The sequence below is a fragment of the Haliotis rufescens genome, unplaced genomic scaffold (genome assembly GCF_023055435.1).
Source record: "Haliotis rufescens isolate VD_foot unplaced genomic scaffold, xgHalRufe1.0.p SCAF_21, whole genome shotgun sequence".
Taxonomy (NCBI): domain Eukaryota; kingdom Metazoa; phylum Mollusca; class Gastropoda; order Lepetellida; family Haliotidae; genus Haliotis; species Haliotis rufescens.
The window spans coordinates 2,864,055-2,886,859 of record NW_025963902.1 but is presented as its reverse complement, the minus strand read 5'-3'; the positions used below and the strand labels follow the sequence as shown (position 1 = coordinate 2,886,859).

General features: G+C 38.9%; 1 protein-coding gene and 1 long non-coding RNA gene across 2 annotated transcripts; both read right to left on the bottom strand.

Annotated features, from left to right (window-relative positions):
* Positions 1-1,737: 1,737 nt before the first annotated feature.
* On the bottom strand, positions 1,738-5,183 carry LOC124133465. Its single transcript, XM_046497898.2, has 5 exons — positions 4,690-5,183; positions 3,993-4,166; positions 3,560-3,661; positions 2,956-3,136; positions 1,738-2,040 (listed from the first exon to the last, which is right to left on the bottom strand). Exons 1-5 carry the CDS (start codon positions 5,110-5,112, stop codon positions 1,952-1,954), a joined length of 969 nt encoding a protein of 322 aa, XP_046353854.2. The 5' UTR covers positions 5,113-5,183; the 3' UTR covers positions 1,738-1,951.
* Positions 5,184-13,949: 8,766 nt separating this feature from the next.
* LOC124133467 lies at positions 13,950-16,547 on the bottom strand. Its single transcript, XR_007222548.1, has 2 exons — positions 15,963-16,547; positions 13,950-14,025 (listed from the first exon to the last, which is right to left on the bottom strand). It is a non-coding gene; the product is annotated as an uncharacterized LOC124133467 (long non-coding RNA).
* Between the last annotated feature and the right edge of the window lie 6,258 nt (positions 16,548-22,805).

Sequence of the window (22,805 nt, the reverse complement as noted above, 5' to 3'; positions counted from 1 at the left end):
TTATATAATGACCTTGCTACTGGCCAATACGAGATCGTCTTTTGCTGGTTGCCCAGTCATGTTGGAATCACGGGTAACACTATGGCTGATGCTGCAGCAAAGGCAGCTCTCAACAAATCTGTGACACTACTTCTTCTACTATACAGTGACTACAAACCTGTTATTAGATGCTATATCAAAGACCTAATGCAGAAGAAGTGGGACACCCGAGTAGATATGAACAAATTACATGCAATAAAACCAACTATTGGTTACACCTACTTGGGTTGTCAGTCCAGATTTGATGAGGTCATTATGCGACGATGTCGTATTTGCCATTCGCGTTATACACATGAGTGTTTATTGCAAGGTGAAGATCCTCCATTCTGTGTCCCTTGTGATGAAAGAATCACAGTCAAGCATGTCCTGCTTGACTGTATTGATTTTTCAAACACAAGGGATAATTATTTCCAGGTTTCATCTATAAAGGATCTTTTTAATGTAAGTTCTCATTTAATTCTTGGATTTTTAAAAGAAATCGAGTTAATAGATACATTTTGATTATATGCAATGAAAAAAGTATGTGATTTTAATTTGGTAGAATGATTCGATAACTATGATTGTTTGTGGCTGTACCTTCAAAGGGGGTTGAAGTATCGTAAAAAAATTGTCCCCCTGAGAGGGTGCGTAAGTCCCACTTCCTTCAAAGTATGTTTCATTTTCCTGGATTTTAATCGTAGAATGCTTGTTGTTTTTTAAATACTTTGGCTTCAAATGTCTAACAATCACCAGTAGCCAGAGGGATGGTGTAAATCCTGCTGGCGTACCATACAACCGTAAGTCCCCATGGTCCCTAGTATGGTGTCCTAACTTTGGTTGCTGGTGATCTCTAGCCCATTTTTACAATGTATTGTTCAGAATAGTCACATTTTCATGGTAACATGCTAGTTTTAAATCTATATCTGTGATAGTCTAGTGCTTTTACTGTCCTTTGTCGACAGATTTTAATATCTGTATAAATGTATTATTACTGTATAACTTGAATTAGTCACTATATGGCTGAAATATTGCCGATGTGACTTTAAATCTTAACTCACTCACTTACACTGTCATCCGTTGTTTATAAGCAAGAAATGCACACATACGCCCAAATTGTATCCATTCTGTAACATTTGTTTGAACCTGTTTAACGTTATTTTACTGACAAACCATCATGACAGAACTTCAATATTGTTCGAAGCCCTCGTTCGTAACATGTAGCTACTACAACATGTTGTAAACGTGCCAGGTTTTATGATTTAAATTATGGTATCCACTGCAAGACCATGCCTATTGACATGAACGTTTGAATGACAAAGGTGATTTGGGCCTTATCGCCGTTCTACTTTCTTACATTTGTGAAATTGTGTCTGTCACAGTGAGTGAGTGAGTGACATGGCGCAGGGTGGTGATGTGGGCAGTGTCACCATTTAACTTCGTCAGTATAGCATAAGCTAATGTATTAAGGCAATTTAGACCCCCAAATATGACAAGTCTATACTTTAGACGTTAGATGAATGTGCGATGATGTTCGTTTCTGCCAAGTATTTCAGATACAGTTTGGGTTTCTGAATGCATTGAAAATAATGTAAGGGCAAACTTGATTCACACACCCAGGAACTAACTGCAAGGCATGGGCCATACAAATCAATACGGCAGTTCTAAAAACGCCTGTGTTTCTCAGCAATGTGTACAAAACAGTGAACAAGTAGTCTCATCGTCAGTAAAAAAGTGTATTTATTCATATCTCAAAATATTCAGGAATATCATTACAAAACTAAATGTACATGTAGTGTTTGGCAGTTCCTACAATTGACAAGTCCATTAATTCAATTGATATCTTGTAAGATACCATGATGAGAGAAGCTTTTAGTTTCCACTCTTTCAGAAACAGCGAGGATTTCTGGAAAACACTGAATATAGGATTTTTTTATTATAGTGATAATGTAGACTTGAGATAGATATCTACTTTGCCGTTGATTGACAAGAACGTCACAGGGTCTAGATCTGCTACGTCGTCACCTACAAAACATAAAAGACTATATATATAAAATATACTTCTATGCATGTAAAGTCGTAGGTATGGTGGAAGGGGGGTGAAAGAATGGTAGAAACAGTGAAATATATATATATATATACAGAGACAGACAGAGAGAGACAGCGAGTAAGAGGGGAGAGAAAGAAACAATGAAAGACTGAGTGAGTGAGATTGATGGAGGAGGAGAGCGATGTTTTTCATTGTAAACAGATTCATACATAGGTTACAGGTGACGACTTGATTATATCGTTATTACAGGACAATCTTAAAGTAAGTGAGTATGTCAGATGGGATTATCGCCGTTGAACAGTAATTCAATCACGGCGTGTCAGCTCGATGTGGGGAGAAAGTCCGAAGTGACTGACGAGCACAGGTTTGGCGCTGACAAACTGAGAAACATAATCAGGGGCGAACCGGGATTCGAACCCACTTTCATAGGTGTCTGGCGTGGAAAAGGGAAGTAACGCTGCATAGCATATTTCAAAGACAAACTGAGACATCCATGTTGACCGCCCACCCACCTACCCCTTAGACACGCGCGCGCGCGCACGCACGCACGCACGCACGCACACACACACACACACACACACACACACACACACACATACACATATATAGATATATATTCTTAAAATGAGCGTGTGAATGTTATCACTTTTTGGGGGGATTTTGGTAGTTTCATTAGTCTTGGGCACGTCCTTTTTATTTCGGCCGAAAAGATAATTTCCGTAGCAGAAAAGGTACATGGTCTTAAAAGGCATGTATGTTTAGAATAACTGGTACGCGCCCCGAACAAGAACAAGACTGTTCGATGTCTATTGTGTTCAAGGTGCCAGAAGAATGAAAGCAGCAAAGCGCCATATGTATAATGTTAGCGGAAAAATCCATTCATTTCTCACCAATTTGTACTGTTGTCGTGGCGTCGATGATAATAGCTGGTGTAGTGCGTCGTCCCTGGCAGATCTGGTACAGGGCAGGTGAGGTCGAATTGAAAGCTACCAGCTCAGCATCTGTCATCTTATCATCTGTCTTCATTATATATTCTTCATCATTATCTGGTGTTGTTACGAGCTGAGACACCTTCAAAAAATAAAATAATCCCGTCAGTGGACATTTACAACATATGAAACAGTGAATCTTGTAAGAACACGTAGGAACGATAAGATATACTTTTTGATAATCAAATTTCAGCTCTGAACCAGGAATGTTAAATATACCAAAACGTAATTTTCGATTAACCTCCGAACCAAACGAAAACTTCCTTTTTTCAAACATTGTACTCATAATTTTCACCGCGCTTTTACCTTCTACGTCCGAAATCTGGTTCGTTGAATAATTGAGACTGGTTATTATCTGTCATTGAGGTCTTATTTTTATTCATATTTACTTAAGTAGGCGCTGCTTCAACCGTGTCATTAGCCAGTACCTTACAGGTGTATTTCCATTTTATGAAGCTGAAGATGTCATGGTGTTGGTGTCAGCATTTCAAAGATAAACACTTACATTTCTGCCACTGATTGAGTTGACCGCTGCGTTGAAGTCTGAAATGGGGAACACCAGACAGACTTTGGTGTTGTTTATCCTGAGTAGAGCTGCAGCCACTCCCTGTAATGAAGATCAACATCTGTAACGTTTGGGGCTCGAGTACTTCTTCTGGAGTGCCAGTAATTAAAATGGAGCAAAGCTTTGTATAGTGGTTGTTACATTTTGTTCAAAATTCAAGACCAGTATGAAATGAATCGATCATGTTATCGCCTTGCTTTTACACACACAAAATATTAGTCATTTAGTAGTTAATGTATCCGAGTTAATGAATAAACAACTTGTTTTTATTACAACTGAGGTGACACTTCAGTGAAAATCAAAGTGTTATCACACCAACTTCTGAATGCTACTCAAGTCTCTCATCAATAAAAGAATAAATGAAAATAATTACGTTTTGAAAGTCATAAGCTGAAAATGCGGATGAAATATTAGAATTCATTAGCCTTCTGTCAAATGATGACAGAATAATGAATTCCGTGGTCCTGTTGAACTTAGCTGACTCCTTGATGGTGATATTTGCGTCCACCATACGTAGCCATTGTCGACGCTCGGCGCCCATTCCGAGCTGGAACAGTGTTTAAGGAAACTGATCATTGCAATCATCAACGTTATGAAATCGTAATTGAATTAAATGTTTTCATTCTAAATGGTTACCACATGATAGATATGTATTTCATTTTTGTCTTCGGTGTGAGTGAGTGAGTATGGTTTTACGCCAGTGTTAGCAATATTTCAGCACTATCACGGCTGGAGACACCAGAAATGGGCTTCACCCATTGTAACCACTAGGCTACACCCTCGCCTCCCCCATTTGGGCTAGTGTAGCACATATAAGGTAATAAACCTTAAGATCTCTTGTAGAACTGGTATGCATAACACGCATAAAATCAATTGATGAGTGAGTTAGTGAGTGTAACAGATAACACTATTTCAGTTATATGAGAACTCAAGGTCTTTGATCTTATGTGTACGAAAGAAAACAAATGGGAGGAGATCATAGACCATACACAACAGACACGGTTTCAACGAATAAAGTACAGTGTCAAGTAAGGAAGAGCCTATGAAAATATTGTATCGAAAAAACTTACAGCAGCCATAAATGGATTTCTGATGGGGCCTCCTCGCCCAAGTGGCTGGCGCCGCCCTATTGTGGGTCCTCGCCTTGCAGGTCGTCGTCCCCATGATGAACGTCCTCGTCCACCAAATCTTTGTCCTCTTCCTGTAGGTCGTCCTCCACCCGGACTTTGTCCCCTTGCTCCAAGTCCTCGTCCACCCTGTCTTTGTCCCTCTGCTCCAAATCCTCGTCCACCCGACGGAAGTGCAGACCCACCCAATCGGCTACCACTCCCTACAGGTGCCCTTCTAGAGCTACGTATTGCAGGTCTACCACGCCCTGGGGAGTCTTTGGGTGTTAAGCTATTTGAACTGTTCCTTCGTCTCCCACCTCTTCCAAACGAATGCACGCATGCAAGACAACTTAAGGCAACCAGCAGAACAAGCGTGATCCTCATGTCTACCTTTGCAAGCCAACTATTACACGGTAAGGAGACTTATCGACGTGGTTGTCGATATAAAAATGAAATGAATGGTGATGTACTTGTCTTATATACGAAAGGATTTGGTGTCGCGTGGAGATTTATTGGATCTGATATGCATGATTGAGTACATAAACAAATCTGACGTCAACAAAGTCATTCATCTCCGACGTTTGGCATGAAAAGCCACCGTAGATCCTTTGCATTTACAATGTCATAAGAGATTGATTTTGTAGATGTCATGTAGCGTTCAAGCGGAATGCCATCGGGAAATGTTAAATGTAAATAATCTAATAGGACCCCTTGAGAGACATATTTTTCGGAATACAAAGGACGGTCTACTTTGAAGGTTATGTCAGCAAGACACAAAATTAATGTCTTGAATCTTCGTCATATTTGTATAATGTTGTCAAAATTATTATATTTTTCTTCGAGTTTCTAACAACTTCAAATATATTCTACAACTTCATATTTCCCATGCCAGTAAACTCGACATAGGTTTCAGGACTTGCATAATAGTATGTAGCGCCCTGGGATGCAAGTTGTGGAAACCAGTCAATCGAGTTTGAGGCATTAAATGTTAGGTCACTGTTCTTAGTGATCAACACGCAGGACACTTATGGGTGTAGGGCTATTGCCATTCAGCACCCGGCGCACCTGGCTGACCAGCTCCAGAAAGATTTACTAGTGTTTTAGCAAACCCAGATCTTTTCTTTTGCGTTGCCAAAACTTGCCATGCTTTTTTAATTAAGCGCCGAGAGATTTTATATAGGTAATGTATGTGCTAAATATATATATATATATAGATAAAATACAAAAGTCCAAAGATGAGCTGTATAATTTACTCAACCGGTTTCACGCATGTGATTTTCAAGAGTACAGTTATACCGTTACGCTGTTTTGACGTCACAGTGCACTCTAACATAGTATGACGTCATAGTGCAATCTAACTTTGTGACGTCACAATAAGACAGGCGTAAGACGATAGGGCAGGCGTACGACACATACAGAAATAAGTATTGTAGTGGCAGTAAAATGTACATTACATTGTAATTGTATAAACTAATTCAATTATTTCAGGCCATTTAATTTTGGTTTGAAAGTATTAATAAATTAACTTTCTTTTATCTTTCTCAATGCATCATTGTCACATTTGTAAAACGGAAATATCACAAAATTTGGTGTTTTATTCCCGGCACACTGATCAATGTGTTGACTGAGTGGGATACACCGACAAGAGGGGTCCCTTATTTGTTTGTCGGTGGACCCTCACTCTCGCTCTTAGGGTGTCCCCTGTCTGTCCAATGTATTCGGCCTTGCATCCAGCACATTGTAGGACATAAATCAAGTTTTTTGAAGCACAATTCATATTCTCACGGACATAGAAAGTATTTCCGTCTTTGAATGTAAAAGAACAACATTGTAAAACATGAGGGCAAGTTCCACAATTTGGCCTGTTACACTTTTGTACTGTTTTACATTCTTGTTTTCCATTTGAGAAAGAAGCCCTAGTAAGAATCTGTTTCAGATTTTGGCTCTGTCTTTTACTTTTAATAAGTTTATTTTGTGGTATTTTTTGTTTTAGTTCTTTACACTTATTTAAGGGATACAGTGTTTCCCGAACACTTCCAAATATTTCCGGGTTTGGGGGATTAAAGGTTGTAACAAAAGAGAGAACACTCTCGTTAGGTTTATCTTTAGGTTTTAAAAGATCACAACGGTTTTGTCATTTCGCCTTGTTTATTGCGTCTTCCACTATTTCTCTAGGGTAGTTTCTTTCTAATAGTGACTCCCTCAGTTCATCGAGTCTATATTGTGCACGATCTGAATTAGATACGTGCTAATGAGTAAGGAACACTGTTTTTAGTATGACGGGGGTGACAGGAATTGTAATTGAGGTATTGCTTCGAATCGGTTGGTTTGTAATATACATCTGTTTCAATGTTATTGTTTGAAATTGTTACCATTACATCTAGAAACGATAGATTGTTATCGCTCATCTCTAAAGTAAAGATTAAACTTGGATGGGATGTCTGTAAAATATATATCAAACACTGTAGATCGTTTTCATTCCGATTCCATAGAACAAAACAATCATTTAAAAATCTTTTCCATTTATCTTGAAATGCCTGTCCAAATTCAATGCCGTATCTTTCTTCAATTTTTGAGTACAGTTTTTCCTCCAAATAACCAAGTACAAGGGTTGCATAAGTAGGGGCCTTTTTTGTCCCAATTGCTGTGCCTTTAATGTGTTTGTAATGAGAACCATCAAAATTAAAAGTATTATTATTTAGAATAAATTTAATACTATCGATAATGAATTCGGAGGTAATGTCTTCTCGGATTTCCGAACGGTGTTTATTTATCCAGTATTCAATAGCTTCTATGCCGAGATGATGGGGAATGTTTGAATATAAACTAACTACATCAAAACTGACCAACTTTGTACCATTTTCGACTGAGGCGGGAAGTTGGTTCAGAAAATCAGTGGTATCTTTTATGTAGCTCTTGACATGTTTAGTATTGGTTTAAACACTTTATCTATAAGGTCACTGATTCTGTGTGTGGGACATTTGGGTCCCGCAATTATTGGCAGTAATTTTAAAGCATTTACGGGGGCTATTTTGACATAAGCAGAATTCAAAGTTCGACATTTTTCTAGGATCTGTGCGCTCTTATGAACTTTAGGGAGGCCATAAAAACTACTTTCTTTCGATTCAAAATTAATACAGGGGTAGCTCGCTACTGAGCTATCAGCGGCAGAACTTAAACTCGAGACCAACAACAGTTAATAATATTCTATTCCAATATACAAAACTACCGGACCATGGACAACAGGTGGAGCCTTGTTGTATGCCGTCTTACTTAGATATTCATGGAAAATAAAAACGTAGACACACTGGCGAAGCTAGCTATAGACAAAGCGGAGATACAGCCTACTCCCTTCAGTCAACAAAGGGGCAAATTAGAAATCGAAGAGGTCAGAAGGCGACCTCGTAAACACTTAAAGCAACAACAACAAAAACATCAACAACTGGGTTACTCCTGCTTTGCCTGAGATCCTCTCTGTTTGTTTTTGAAGGCAAGTCACTTTTACTTGTAACTTTGCCATTTTATTAAACTTGCTTTAAAGACTTCTAACTTTGCTATGCTACTTGAAAAATGATGTGAGGTGAAATTGGGTTTAACGTCGCGTCCAAGATTATTGCATTTATATAGCGACGTGCATGCACGTGTGTGTGTGTGTGTGTGGCTGCTTGTACTAGTCCGGACTGATGCCGATTTATAGTAGCACTATAAATCGGCATCAGTCCGGACCAGCTCACTGACATACCATGCCGCAGTTTAACATGAATATCCCACTCAGACACAATATACTGACTCCGAGCCGACCAGTCCTTGTTTTAGCCCCTTAATGCCTAGCGCCAGACAGGGTAACAACAAGTACCATCTTTTAACGTCTTTTGGTATGACGCGGCCGGGGATCAAACCCCGGACCTTCCACTCTCCGGGCGGACGCTCTACCTCTAGACCACGGAGGCGGTACTTGAACAATGAACTAACGTAACGGATACATTTAAAACAAAATCGACCGTTTGGTCGCTTTATGTTATTTGCATGCAGTTAAAATAAAGATCAAATACGGTACTGAATAATTGACAGGCCCGATAAAGTAGTAGTGTTTCATAGACCAGCCTTGGTATTCCAGTCGCATGAATGTTTGATAGATAAACACCAGTTGTAAAATATACTTGAAAGATTTTTTTGCCCTTAAAATTATGTGACATGAATATTAAATTTATGATCAACTTACGTTCTTTTTCAAATCAGTATGTATATATACGTGCATACAGTTAGTCGCTAAATACTGCTGTGTTTTTATGACAGTTGATATATGTAGTAAAGTAAATCACACATGGGAGAGACATCCTTATCAGTGCGACCACACAGTTAACGTTGATAAACATATTTAAGGCATTACTCCCACCAAGCTGATCACTGTATACGCATTTGCATGATACACATATTATTTTCCATGTTACTTAAACTAAACTAGATATCAACTATGGATCTTTGTGTGTATCATATGCTTAGTGTCATTGTGATATCACACATGAACTTGTACAATTAAACACGTTTTTACATGTTTTGTACGGGGTATCACAATCAGACAGACGGCCAATAAGAGTCGATATCCCTACATGGACACAATGTGTTAAGCCCCTTTCTGGTGTCCCCCGCCATGATACTGTAGCGGCCCGGACCCGAACTTCTGATAAACCTTGATGTCTGGATGTAACTGAGAGTCAAAACACTTCTTTTCAACGAATAATTAGTTTTTATTCATGTGGGTATAACAATGCCTTATATGGAAAACACAATGCTTCCAAATAAATAGATCCCTCTGATTTTTAAGGTTTATTTGTAAGGTCCAGTGTCTGGGCAAAATAGTTATTGCCTGTAACTATAATGGTAGTTTACTGATGTATATACATATAGATGGCTTCTTTATCTGAATAACTGTACAGTTACTAAGATAGCAATTTGTGTCTGTTTTCAAAATGCAGTCTATTTATAGAAATGATTACGTAAGGACAAGGGGAACTTTTGGGCTGAATTATCTGCCCTTTGATTGAAACTGACCAAAGTCGGAATGACCCAGTATGGATCTCATCGTATTTATAGGTGTGCGAAAATGGTCACATGTCTGTTTTTGACCAATCAGATTACGAGAAATTACGTCTCTTTAAGTCCTTATTCCTTTGAGGGATCTACTTTCACAACGTGAAATCACTGAAATAAAGAGGAAGACAAACCATCTCAGGAGGTGATTTGGTATGAAAATGAGTATTTATACCAATCAATTAATTATGTCTAATTGATTCACTAATTGCCTTTCAATATCACAAGATAAACAATTACTTCCTGCTACGTCGAGGCTACGTCCTTGCTGCCTGCCAAGAGGACGTAATAACAAGCAACATCGACTGGGAATTACGATTGAGGAAGAGGAAGAGGAAGAGGAAAAGTTCAAATGTCAGGAGGCAATTGGAATTTTTCTGATACATAAGACGTTTAATAACATGAATTGGCCACTGGCATGCTTTGACAGAAGCACAGGATGTCATATTTATGAGAAATGTTCTTAAATAGTCACGCTAAATATTGCACATGAATACATCAGCGAAGATTACATAGTTCCTAATGTCAGAATTAACAGTTACTTTAATACACGTCTTGAAATATCATCAAATATGATTCTGGGTTCCCCTGGACATAGTTCATTAGATTAAATAAACTTCATAATGCAAAATGCTAAGCTTTAGCCAAATTCAGTAACTTCATTGCGACCTAAGCTAGCTGTCACAAAGTTAAAATAGCAGGCGTGGGCGAAACACGTAGTTCAGCTCTGATCACAAATTCACACAAATATTGATAAATATCGAGCTGCCAAGGGATTGTGATATCTTTGTTGAAGAACGAAGGTATGATTAATCTGTACCTGATGGTTAATTTGCGTAATTGTGTGCTTAGAACGAGGAATTCTTCAAAAGTTACGGTCAATGCAAAAACTCTTGAAAAAGTAAACACGATCGTTTTGACAGGCACGTTGTTGACATGTCCTAAACAATATGCGTAACATGATAGCATGGACATATGATTATTTTTACGAGATAACAGTGTGCTATGAAGCTCTATAACAGCATACTATGATCCTCTGATAGATTTCTGACCAAAACGGGATTCAAAACATTGAATAACGTGAAAACGAGGTTGGCAAAAATACATTGATATATACCCGCAAAACTAATTACAGTTTACAGGATAATTATGAAATAATTTGTGCACTGTCATATAACCATCAAAAATACAACAGAGAAATATTTAGGAAATATTTTTGACTTACACATTTTATAATTAAGATACATTATTATTTATATATTTTCGTCGTGATGGCCATCACAATATTGTTGGAATACTGCAAAAGGTGGCATAAACCATACACACTCACTCACTCACAGCTAAAGAGACTTAGGAAACTAAACAGTATAAGCTTATTGCTTATTGCACGTTTCGCAGTTTGAAGATACTTTTTTTGATAATTTTTGATGTCACAACTAACGTTATATAACAAATGGTATATCTGGGATAACACTTCGATGGGACTCAGCCCAAAAAAGTACTAGAATCTGTACTTTAGTAACAAAGTGTTATCCCGAATAACGTCACGTAAATCGCCTAAATTGTGCGTCATAGTAAAATTAGCACCCTTTTAACTTCAAAATACGAATTTATAAAAAATGATTTTCATGTTGTGTTGGCAAGCTCCGGCGTTTACGAGATTTTAATTTTCAGGGTTCAAAGCGTTCATGTTCCAGTGAGCCAACATAATATCAACATAAGTTCTTAAATATACGTTGTGGTATACGCATTTCAGTGCTTCAGTCAATGCAAATAGGTAATAATATCATTAACCGGGGGTTGAGGTATCGGCAGAAGCATATTATATACAGTAAACAACGTTTATAACGAACACGCTTATAACGAACTGACGGATATAACGAACGTATTTTTTAGTCCCGCCCATTTGATGTAAATATGCTGTATATATGCTTATAACGAACTACGGTTATTACGAACTAAAATTAGTGGTCCCTTTGAGTTCGTTATAACCGTAGTTTACTGTATATTTGTATATTGCATGTAACATTGGGCATAAAAAACGCAAAAGGAACCATAGAGTCAGTTAAACACATTGTTAACAGTCGACAGCAGAGGAAGATAACTCTTGTGTGTTTTGCCGTAAAGCGCACGCATACAATAAACTGCTTTGTGGGTGAGCGAGTGGGTATGTTGTTTCCCTGCCTTAGATACTCTTCTGGCAATATCACGACAGGGTACAGCAGAAATGGCCTTAAAACATTATACCCATGTGGGAATAAAACCCGGATGTTCGGTGTAACTATCGAACATGTCAAGGACTTGGCTGTCTCACCACCTCTGAGGTTGTATAAATGGATCTTACAATTTTAGTACCTAATTCATGTATTAAACAAATCAGGACACAAGCGTGAAAATGAACATAAACAAAAACGAGAACAAATACAAACTAACATTTGCCTTTATTCATGACTGACATGCACAAGTTCATTTTTATATCACGGTTAGGGCGGCGTCACCTGCAAAAGAAATTTTCCATATTACAATTGTAAATATTCAACTGAACATGTTACGTTGTCTGATGAATGAATGAGTGAGTGAGTGAGTGAGTGAGTGAGTGAGTGAGTGAGTGAGTGAGTGAGTGAGTGTGTGTGTGTGTGTGTGGTAGATAGATAGAGAGAGAGTGACAGACAGACAGAAAGAAAGACAGTCAGACAGTGGTGGCATGTAAGAATGAGTGTCTAGGAAGATACCTCCATATCGATAAGGCAAATGTAGCCAGCCATGTTTATAATACTTATATACAGTGTCAGTACAAAGTGCAGTTTCAGGGTCTCTTCTATCTGAGAATGCACTGACGTTATCATTTTTAAAAGTTTCGTTGAGCGGTGGCAAGAGTGCCGGAGGAAGATACCAATATCAAATACGGAAATATAGTCATTCATAGCTATACTACTTTTACACATTGTCCATGTATTGTATAGTGTCAGAGCTCTATTCTATCCGGGGTTGGTTTGTTATTCCCCCAAACGTCAACAACTTACAATAAGAAAAGTATATTGCCCCAAAGGCCCCACGGCGGAGCTATGTTATCAGTGTTTACTTCAAGTCCTCATTACTTGTACTGGTAGTAGTACTTGTATACCTTGAAAACGTCATATATAACCACGCCATTATAGGTATGTCTCTATGCTAAGGTATGCTAAGTAAGACTTAATGTGCGTTTCGCAAGGGAACGTATGTGCTACGTCAATAGCTGGACGTGTCCTCACTTGAAAGAAGATGTATCACAAACATGGACGAGTGGGTACGTCACGTTTTCAGTTGCAAGAGCGCAAGTATCAAAATTGCAGGTAATTTACTTTGGGAAGCCTATTTCGGTACGGAGATGACTAATAGCCAATCACGTATAACTCAGTATCTATCAACAAGGCCATGTTTGGATGCTATTCAGATCGCAATTGATACGATAAAGTTGTGTCGGAACTCTATATTACCAGAGTATCCTATGATGCGATGGGAAAATTGATATACTCCCTATTGCCGCCAAACTTGCAAAATGCTAAAAATAAAACGATCTGGAAACGTGACTTGGTCGAGGTGGACACTTTAGTTTGCTTGTATTCTGAAATCAGCTAACACGTCTCTAGGCTGTCTAAACCAAAGACCTTCTATTCTCTGTCATATTTATGAAGCGAATAGATATTATACTGTATATTTGTATATTTTACTGTATATTTGTATATTGCATGTAACATTGGGCATAAAAAACGCAAAAGGAACCATAGAGTCAGTTAAACACATTGTTAACAGTCGACAGCAGAGGAAGATAACTCTTGTGTGTTTTGCCGTAAAGCGCACGCATACAATAAACTGCTTTGTGGGTGAGCGAGTGGGTATGTTGTTTCCCTGCCTTAGATACTCTTCTGGCAATATCACGACAGGGTACAGCAGAAATGGCCTTAAAACATTATACCCATGTGGGAATAAAACCCGGATGTTCGGTGTAACTATCGAACATGTCAAGGACTTGGCTGTCTCACCACCTCTGAGGTTGTATAAATGGATCTTACAATTTTAGTACCTAATTCATGTATTAAACAAATCAGGACACAAGCGTGAAAATGAACATAAACAAAAACGAGAACAAATACAAACTAACATTTGCCTTTATTCATGACTGACATGCACAAGTTCATTTTTATATCACGGTTAGGGCGGCGTCACCTGCAAAAGAAATTTTCCATATTACAATTGTAAATATTCAACTGAACATGTTACGTTGTCTGATGAATGAATGAGTGAGTGAGTGAGTGAGTGAGTGAGTGAGTGAGTGAGTGAGTGAGTGAGTGAGTGAGTGAGTGAGTGAGTGAGTGTGTGTGTGTGTGTGTGGTAGATAGATAGAGAGAGAGTGACAGACAGACAGAAAGAAAGACAGTCAGACAGTGGTGGCATGTAAGAATGAGTGTCTAGGAAGATACCTCCATATCGATAAGGCAAATGTAGCCAGCCATGTTTATAATACTTATATACAGTGTCAGTACAAAGTGCAGTTTCAGGGTCTCTTCTATCTGAGAATGCACTGACGTTATCATTTTTAAAAGTTTCGTTGAGCGGTGGCAAGAGTGCCGGAGGAAGATACCAATATCAAATACGGAAATATAGTCATTCATAGCTATACTACTTTTACACATTGTCCATGTATTGTATAGTGTCAGAGCTCTATTCTATCCGGGGTTGGTTTGTTATTCCCCCAAACGTCAACAACTTACAATAAGAAAAGTATATTGCCCCAAAGGCCCCACGGCGGAGCTATGTTATCAGTGTTTACTTCAAGTCCTCATTACTTGTACTGGTAGTAGTACTTGTATACCTTGAAAACGTCATATATAACCACGCCATTATAGGTATGTCTCTATGCTAAGGTATGCTAAGTAAGACTTAATGTGCGTTTCGCAAGGGAACGTATGTGCTACGTCAATAGCTGGACGTGTCCTCACTTGAAAGAAGATGTATCACAAACATGGACGAGTGGGTACGTCACGTTTTCAGTTGCAAGAGCGCAAGTATCAAAATTGCAGGTAATTTACTTTGGGAAGCCTATTTCGGTACGGAGATGACTAATAGCCAATCACGTATAACTCAGTATCTATCAACAAGGCCATGTTTGGATGCTATTCAGATCGCAATTGATACGATAAAGTTGTGTCGGAACTCTATATTACCAGAGTATCCTATGATGCGATGGGAAAATTGATATACTCCCTATTGCCGCCAAACTTGCAAAATGCTAAAAATAAAACGATCTGGAAACGTGACTTGGTCGAGGTGGACACTTTAGTTTGCTTGTATTCTGAAATCAGCTAACACGTCTCTAGGCTGTCTAAACCAAAGACCTTCTATTCTCTGTCATATTTATGAAGCGAATAGATATTATACTAGCAAACTATGGTTATTGGATCAGTTGCAGACATTAAGTGACAATGTAGTGCCAATCAGTGAAAAGAAAGATTATGCTACAGTAATACTCATTCAAGCAAGTTCCCGTTGATATCAATAGTTTGTGTATCTGAGTCGGTACATGTGTGACCATGGCTATATACCATACGCTACGTTCACACTGCTTTTTTAAATGTATTTTACAATCTCTAATCCCTAACTAACTGTTTGTATGCAGGTACTTATAAATATTCATCAGTTTGATGTATTACCATAATGACAATGTGAGTAACGAATACGTCAATGCCAAAAACAATTGTATTTTTCTTAATTGTAATAAGAATCTTCAGAAAAAAGCTGGTTTTACGTGAAGTTTTTGGCATAGATATTTCGTTTAGAAGATTCCTATGTCTTTACAGATACTTCTCAACTAATATTTTAAAATAACATATTTCTGTCCATGTTTGCTGAAACAAAACAGTGAAACAATTCAATATGTAGAGAGAAAGTAAAATGTAAAAAGAAAACGTCATTGGACTGTTTGGTGAATGGCATTGGAAATATTGAGAGGACAGTACTTGCTTTCGAATTGTGAATATGCTAATACTGAATCAACAAGACCGCCTTGTTAAAACAACAAACTTCATTGCACTAGTTTAGCAAAAAAAAAGTGATTAGTAGTAAGTAATTAGTAATTAGTGAGCAATTAGTTTGTACATGCTTACCTGTCCTCGCCTTACGTTCCCTTTCCTTAATGGTCGGCGTCCCCGTCTGAGTCCTCGCCTTCCTCCTCTACCCCCTCGCCTTCCTGGTCGGCGTCCTCGTCTACCCCCTAGCCTTCCTGGGCGGCGTCCTCGCCTTCCTCCTCTGCCCCCTCGCCTTCCTGGACGACGTCCTCGTCTACCTCCTCGCCTTCCTGGACGGCGTCCTCGCCTTCCTCCTCTGCCCCCTCGCCTTCCTGGGCGACGTCCTCGTCTACCCCCTCGCCTTCCTGGAAGTCGTCCTCGCCTTCCTCCTCTACCCCCTCGACTTCTTTGACGGCGACCTCGTCGATTGCTTGCTAAAACTGGCATTGCTCTTTTAAATCGCATTGAAGGTTCCCCAGAGCCACTTCTAACAGACGCGGCTCTTCGCAATCGTTCGACTAGATTACCCCTCTGTCCCACCTGTCCATCTTCGTTTGTCTCTTCTCCATCAACAAAATGCAGATAGCATGCAATAATACTCACAAGAGCAAGCAGTGTTAGTGCGATCCTCATGTCTCAGGTGCCACCTTTTTCTTCTACTGTAAAGAAGGTGTATTGGCGTGATTATGATTGGAACGAAGTTTAGCGTATTCTATATACCATTGTATTTTATGGTCCTTTATTAATTAATTGACTCGTTCGAGGACATGATCATATTGATACATACTTAAATCCTGCCATAAATGGCAATCGTATATCCCTAGTATCAATTTTGTTAACAGATATACCATATTGTATGTTAATTAGAAGGTAATCAAATTCTGTGTACAGTGCATGCAAAACGCATTGGTCAGTATCATGCATTGATGATCAGAGCCAATAACATAGGTGTGAAATATTTTTTTGAAAATCTCATTTAACCAAACGGTGTGTATTGATACTTTCAAGAGAGGATGGGGGTTCTGGTGGGTAAAAAATGAACATATGCATTGACGTGGGATGGTTAGTTGACAATTCCCAAACTAATATTGAACATTGAGGTCCTGGTGGAAGATATTGGTCCCCGCTGTATTAAAATAGGTAGTTTTGTGAAGATTTGATATATGATGAAATGGATGCTACAAACTGCATCGTATCTGAAAACATATTGTTCGTTGGTTTTCGAGTTTTCTTAATAACTCTTGTAATAGTCCGGCATTGATAAATTCTACAGCTGTGTTGACAGATCGTTTGACCATATCAAATGATAAGTATTAATCTATCCCCACTGTTTAATGTTAGGGTGCTATGTAAACCGATGCAGCTTTGAATGGGCGGCCATGAAGTTTACCATGTTTTTGATACTTGATAATGTTGCCAGGAATCTATTTATTCCTTTCAAATCGATTAATATCCTACACTAATTCGAAAGTACAACGACGCATGAACAATCAAAATAATTATTAAAATTATTGGTGAAACTCGTGAAAATGTGCACACCACTTTCTCAACACTCTTTCAACGTCAGCACATCGATACTTAACCAGCGCAAAAGTAAACCATCTCTTTACTTGTTCATTGTTCAAAGCCTAGCAGTCATTTGTGCTATCATGTTTAGAATAGTTCCCCTTTAGTGCTCTCCTCATGTTATAGTCACAGGATGCTGTGGTCTACCTATTTCGGTCGTGCCTGATTTTATATGACAAATTGCCAAACATTTAGTTTCATTTCACTCTTGTTTATCCCAAGGGTGTGTGGAACAAATCCTAAGGTTAAGATAAGTCATTAATGAAAAACTACACAACACATACCTTAACCTAATTATTAAATAAGAAACATTCCAAAGGTCTCATTTTTATCAATATGACTTTGAGCAAAAATGACTTGCATGGTCTTGTATCTAGCGGTGTCCAAATAAAGCAATAGTTATTCCGTAGAGTCATAATACTATACCAGTATATGCTTCTTAACATGACTGTATTATATTCATATATTCATATATAAAGCATGACTCTTTTCGCAATATTCATCAGTGGCATTGTTGAAGTAGTTGACGATACACTCTGTCAGGGAAAGTTAGGCACTGGAAAGCTTCCACCTTCTCATACAGCCTCGTGATTAAGTTTTATCACTTTGAATCACATTGAACTAAATGTGACACAGATGAGCTGGTTTCACTCGTGTCTCCTGACTTGTGAAACTGAGGTGGAGAGTAGTTATTCCTCTTGTTTTGCTTTTAACAGATTTACCCAAGAAAGCAGACTCATTCAAGTGTGGGTCAAAGCGACAATACCAAAGACCCAAGACCTGACAAATACACGAATATTGCTTCTTACAGGGGCCATGTGTGAAAAATCACCATCAACTACTACTCCTCAGCGTCTATGGATATCACGATCAGATATCTGACTATCATGACTATCTGGACAAGCCCTTTACATTATACTGGGTGGCCATAGGCATGTAACAGTCATGTTTTCTGTAATTGTAGATGAAGAAATCTTCAATCCTCAGTTTTATCTGTTCTCACAAGTCACTGAATTATGTGACTAAATTTGTTGATTGAAAAGCTAATGTAAGGATATAGTAAGATTTTATGTTGAATTTCAATTAGTAAATCTTTATCATAAATCTTTATTTCATTACAAATAAATTCAGACCATCGTACAAAGGATAACGGGGCGAAAAACGAACATAATAATACGTCATCAGATATACCAAGATACGTTCGGAACGACTCCTTAATTGACTCTTTTCGTCACTCTGTAGCTGATATGTTATCATCTTATGTATTAGGCAGTGACAAGCCAGTTCCACCTGATATCGAGTCTGCTGTAGAAACTTTATGTGATATATTTCACATCTGTCTTGATGCCTTTCAAAGAAGTTGTATAGTAATGATTGTCGGACTAAGAATAGTAAGGAGTGGTACGATTAAGAGTGTGTGAAATTAAAAAGACAAAAGTTTATTGAACTCAATTTCTTCAGAATCTCAGGAAATAAGAGAATTGTCTAGACAAAATATATTGGAGCAAGAGAAAGGTTGTATAAATGACTTGGTCAATAATAGCAAGAAACATGTCGACAATATTATTTCTTCATCTTCTGTGAAGGTATTAGAATTCAAACTAAGAAAACTCCAAGAGGCCATCAACATCTGCTAACATACCCCCTGCGTATCATCTTATCAAGGGGGCACGGGTGGCCCAGTCGTCTAAGGCGCCGCGATTCGCTGTGCAGAGTTGCGTCCCTTGGGCACGCCAGAATCCTATGATTGTGGGTTCGAATCCCAGTTCGCCCCGATTATGTTTCTAGGTTTTCCAGCAACATACCCGTGCTCGTGGGTTTCACCGAAGTGGTAAACGTCGGAGACCTGCATCACTTGGGGCTTTCCTCCCACATTAAGCTGACACGCCGTGATATAACTGGAATACTGTTAAAAGCGGCGTTAAACCCAACTCACTCACTCACTCATCTTATCAAAGACAGCAATCAGTCATAATCCCTTTGTTTATATATATACCACTCGCTTCCCCTGCTGATGTCACCTTGCGTCATCTCCCTTTTGTGTACATAACAGGCTTCTCTACGCCAGTATAACTACCTCCTACTCAAATACATAAACACCGCCTCATACATGTATATGTTACAGGGAATATGTATAATCAGGGAATATGTATAATCCCTGAAATTTTCAGGGAATATATTTAATGTCTGATTCACTCAGGGAATACACATAATCCCTAAAATTTTCAGGTATTATACATCAAATACATAAACACCGCCTCATACATGTATGTATGCTTGTCAACCATACTCTGTACATCACTTGCTTTATAACTGTGTTGGAACCTAATTGTAATAAAGAAGCTGTTCATCCATGTCTTATCCTTACTGTATACTCGGAAATATAACTAAGTATGTGAAGGAAGCTCTATTACCATGTACAAAGACCTACTATTATACCTAAGTATTGTTTTCAATTGTGTGTTATTGTATATAACTGAACCGCCTCCGTGGTCTAGAGGTAGAGCTTCCGCCCGGAGAGCGGAAGATCCGGGGTTCGAACCCCGGCCGCGTCATACCAAAAGACGTTAAAAGATGGTACTTGTTTTTACCCTGTCTGGCGCTCGACATTAAGGGGCTCAAACAAGGACTGGTCGGTTCGGAGTCAGTATACTGTGTTTGAGTAGGGTTTCCATGTTAAACTGCGGCATGGTATCTCAGTGAGCTAGCACTATAAATCGGCATCAGTCCGGACTAGTACAAGCAGCCACACACACCAACACACACGTGCATGCTGGTCGCTATACAAGTGCAATGATCTTGGACGCGACGTTAAACCCAATGTCACCTCACCCCACCTCACCTCACGTATATAACTGTGGCCTCCCATACATGAATAAAATATTCATTATCTCTTATTTCTCCCACAAATGTCAAATATTATTCATTATCTGGTTGCCATGTTTAGTGCGGATGACAGGTATCTGATGACAATATCATCCGACGTTGCAGTGTAGTAGTCGATGGTTGAGCTAAATCTCGTGTAAATGGATTTTTTTCTGGTCCCTTTTAGCTAGATACATGGTTAAACTAAATTATTCATGTTGTCTGATTGGAATGCGTTTTACCATTTGGAAAGGAGTTTCACAAATTGTATTCATAGATTTTTGTATGATATAGTGAAATGTAATTCTGTTTATCACATGAACGTGCTATGGAGATCGGGACAAGAAAGCAGGCCACGCGTAGCTGTTGGCATGGAGATACGAGATGGAGGTTGACAGCATCTCAGTTTGGGGCAATTTGCAAATGTAAAACAAGGAGAAACCAAACTAGATTATGTAAACATGTTGTCTCTGTAAGGAATTGAGTTTGTCGCTTTTATTTACAGCAGGAACCCCAAGCTACTTCCGATTTTGAGACAGCCTGCAATCTGCACGTTGATACGAGTGGAACGTTTGTTGATTCTGAACTCTCTTTCCTTTCAACAACCCAAGACGGTGTTATTGATTGGAACACCATTGATGAGGTTAGTTGTCCCTATTACTGTGCTAGAAATGAGGTCATTGTTCAATGGAAACGCTTTCCTGATCTTAGTGACAGAAATTGTCTCAAAGAAAAAAGAAAACAGCAGTCACCTCTTTTAGGTGCAGCGTCAGATGTATCTGTCAAAACGAAAATACTACTTATTTGCTGTTTCTACATTCAAAGACTTATTTGTACAGAAATTATCACTCTGCCATTGTTTTCTGCACAGACTCGGCCCCAAGTCGCACTGTCTCGGGACAATATTAGTTGGGTTTAACGCCGCATTGATCAGTATTTTAGTTATATCACAGCGTGAAGTAAATCAGGTCTTAGACGATACCATGCCCGGGTTGGGTGCCGACAATTCTGGGCGAACAAGGATTCGTAACCACGATCATTGGTTTCTGGCACGCCAAAGAGACGCGAGGGGTACACGAACAAATAGAAACATGTCAATGCCCTACACCGAATAGATTGTTCGAATACAGATGTGTTACAATTACCTAAAGCCTAACGTTAAAATGTCTTAAGGTTTGAACAAAGTTGTTAGCCAGTGTTCAGATTAAGTATAGACACAATACCAATCTGTTAGTATTTGGAAGAATCACCAGCAAAACAGAAACGAATATGCGTTTCTCTCCATGTTTTGTTCATAAATAATTACAGCTAGAACGTGATAACAATTATATTGACCATGAACGTATCCGCACGGAACTTGTACAAACGTGCAAGTTGGACAGGCAGCTTCATCGCCTGAAAGCACAAATACAGTAAGCTACGGTTATAACGAACACGCTTATAACGAACTGACGGATATAACGCACTACTTTTTTGGTCCCGACTATTTGCTGTAGTTATGCTGTATATATGCTTATAACGAACTACGGTTAAAACGAACTAAAATTAGTAGTCCCTTTGAGTTCGTTATAACCGTACTTTACTGTAGATGGGTGACGCAACTTTGACAAGGTATTAAATAACAACATACATGTACATAATTATGTGCAAGTGTTCGGGTAAGTTAAACAAATCATAAAGTAAATATATCGCAACAACTGTTTTATCTCGTAAGCGATTATTTCACGTTGATGTATCGTAAGAGAGTGAGTGAGTGAGTGAGTTGGGTTTACGCCGCTTTGAACAGTCAGTATTTCAGTTATATCACGGTGTGTCAGCTTAACGTGATTATGATAATTATGAAGCCCCGTTTTAAAATACTTGACAATGATTGTGCGATCGTGCCTTGCGATCTGAATAGATCTGAATGAACATAACTATAACGAACCTTGTTCTCTCGCACGTCTAGATATAAAATACAGGGAATTCACTACCATTTGTATATATAGGCACAAACACAGCCATTGGATTAGGTAAAGCAACAATAACAAACACCTTTATGGCAATATAAATACCCAATTTCTAATATTACATGTTAGGGTTGATGATACGTATCACAACTAGTGATCACAATAGCCTCCAAAGTCGTAGTCGACCGCCTCCGTGGTCTTGTGGTAGAGAGTCCTCCCGAAGAGCGGACGGTTCAGGGTTTGATCCCCGGCCGCGTCATAACAAAAAACGGTGGTACTTGTTGTTACCTTGTCTGACGCTCGACATTACGGGGCTAAAACAAGGACTGGTCGGTTCAGAGTCAGTTAACTGTGTCTGAGATGGGTATTCTTGTTAAACTGGGGCATGGTATCTCAGTGGGCTAGCACTATACAAGCACACACACACACACACACACACCCACCCATACACCCACACACACCCACACACACACACACACACACACACCCACCCACCCACCCACCCACCCACCCACACCCACACACACACACACACACACACACACACACACACACACACACA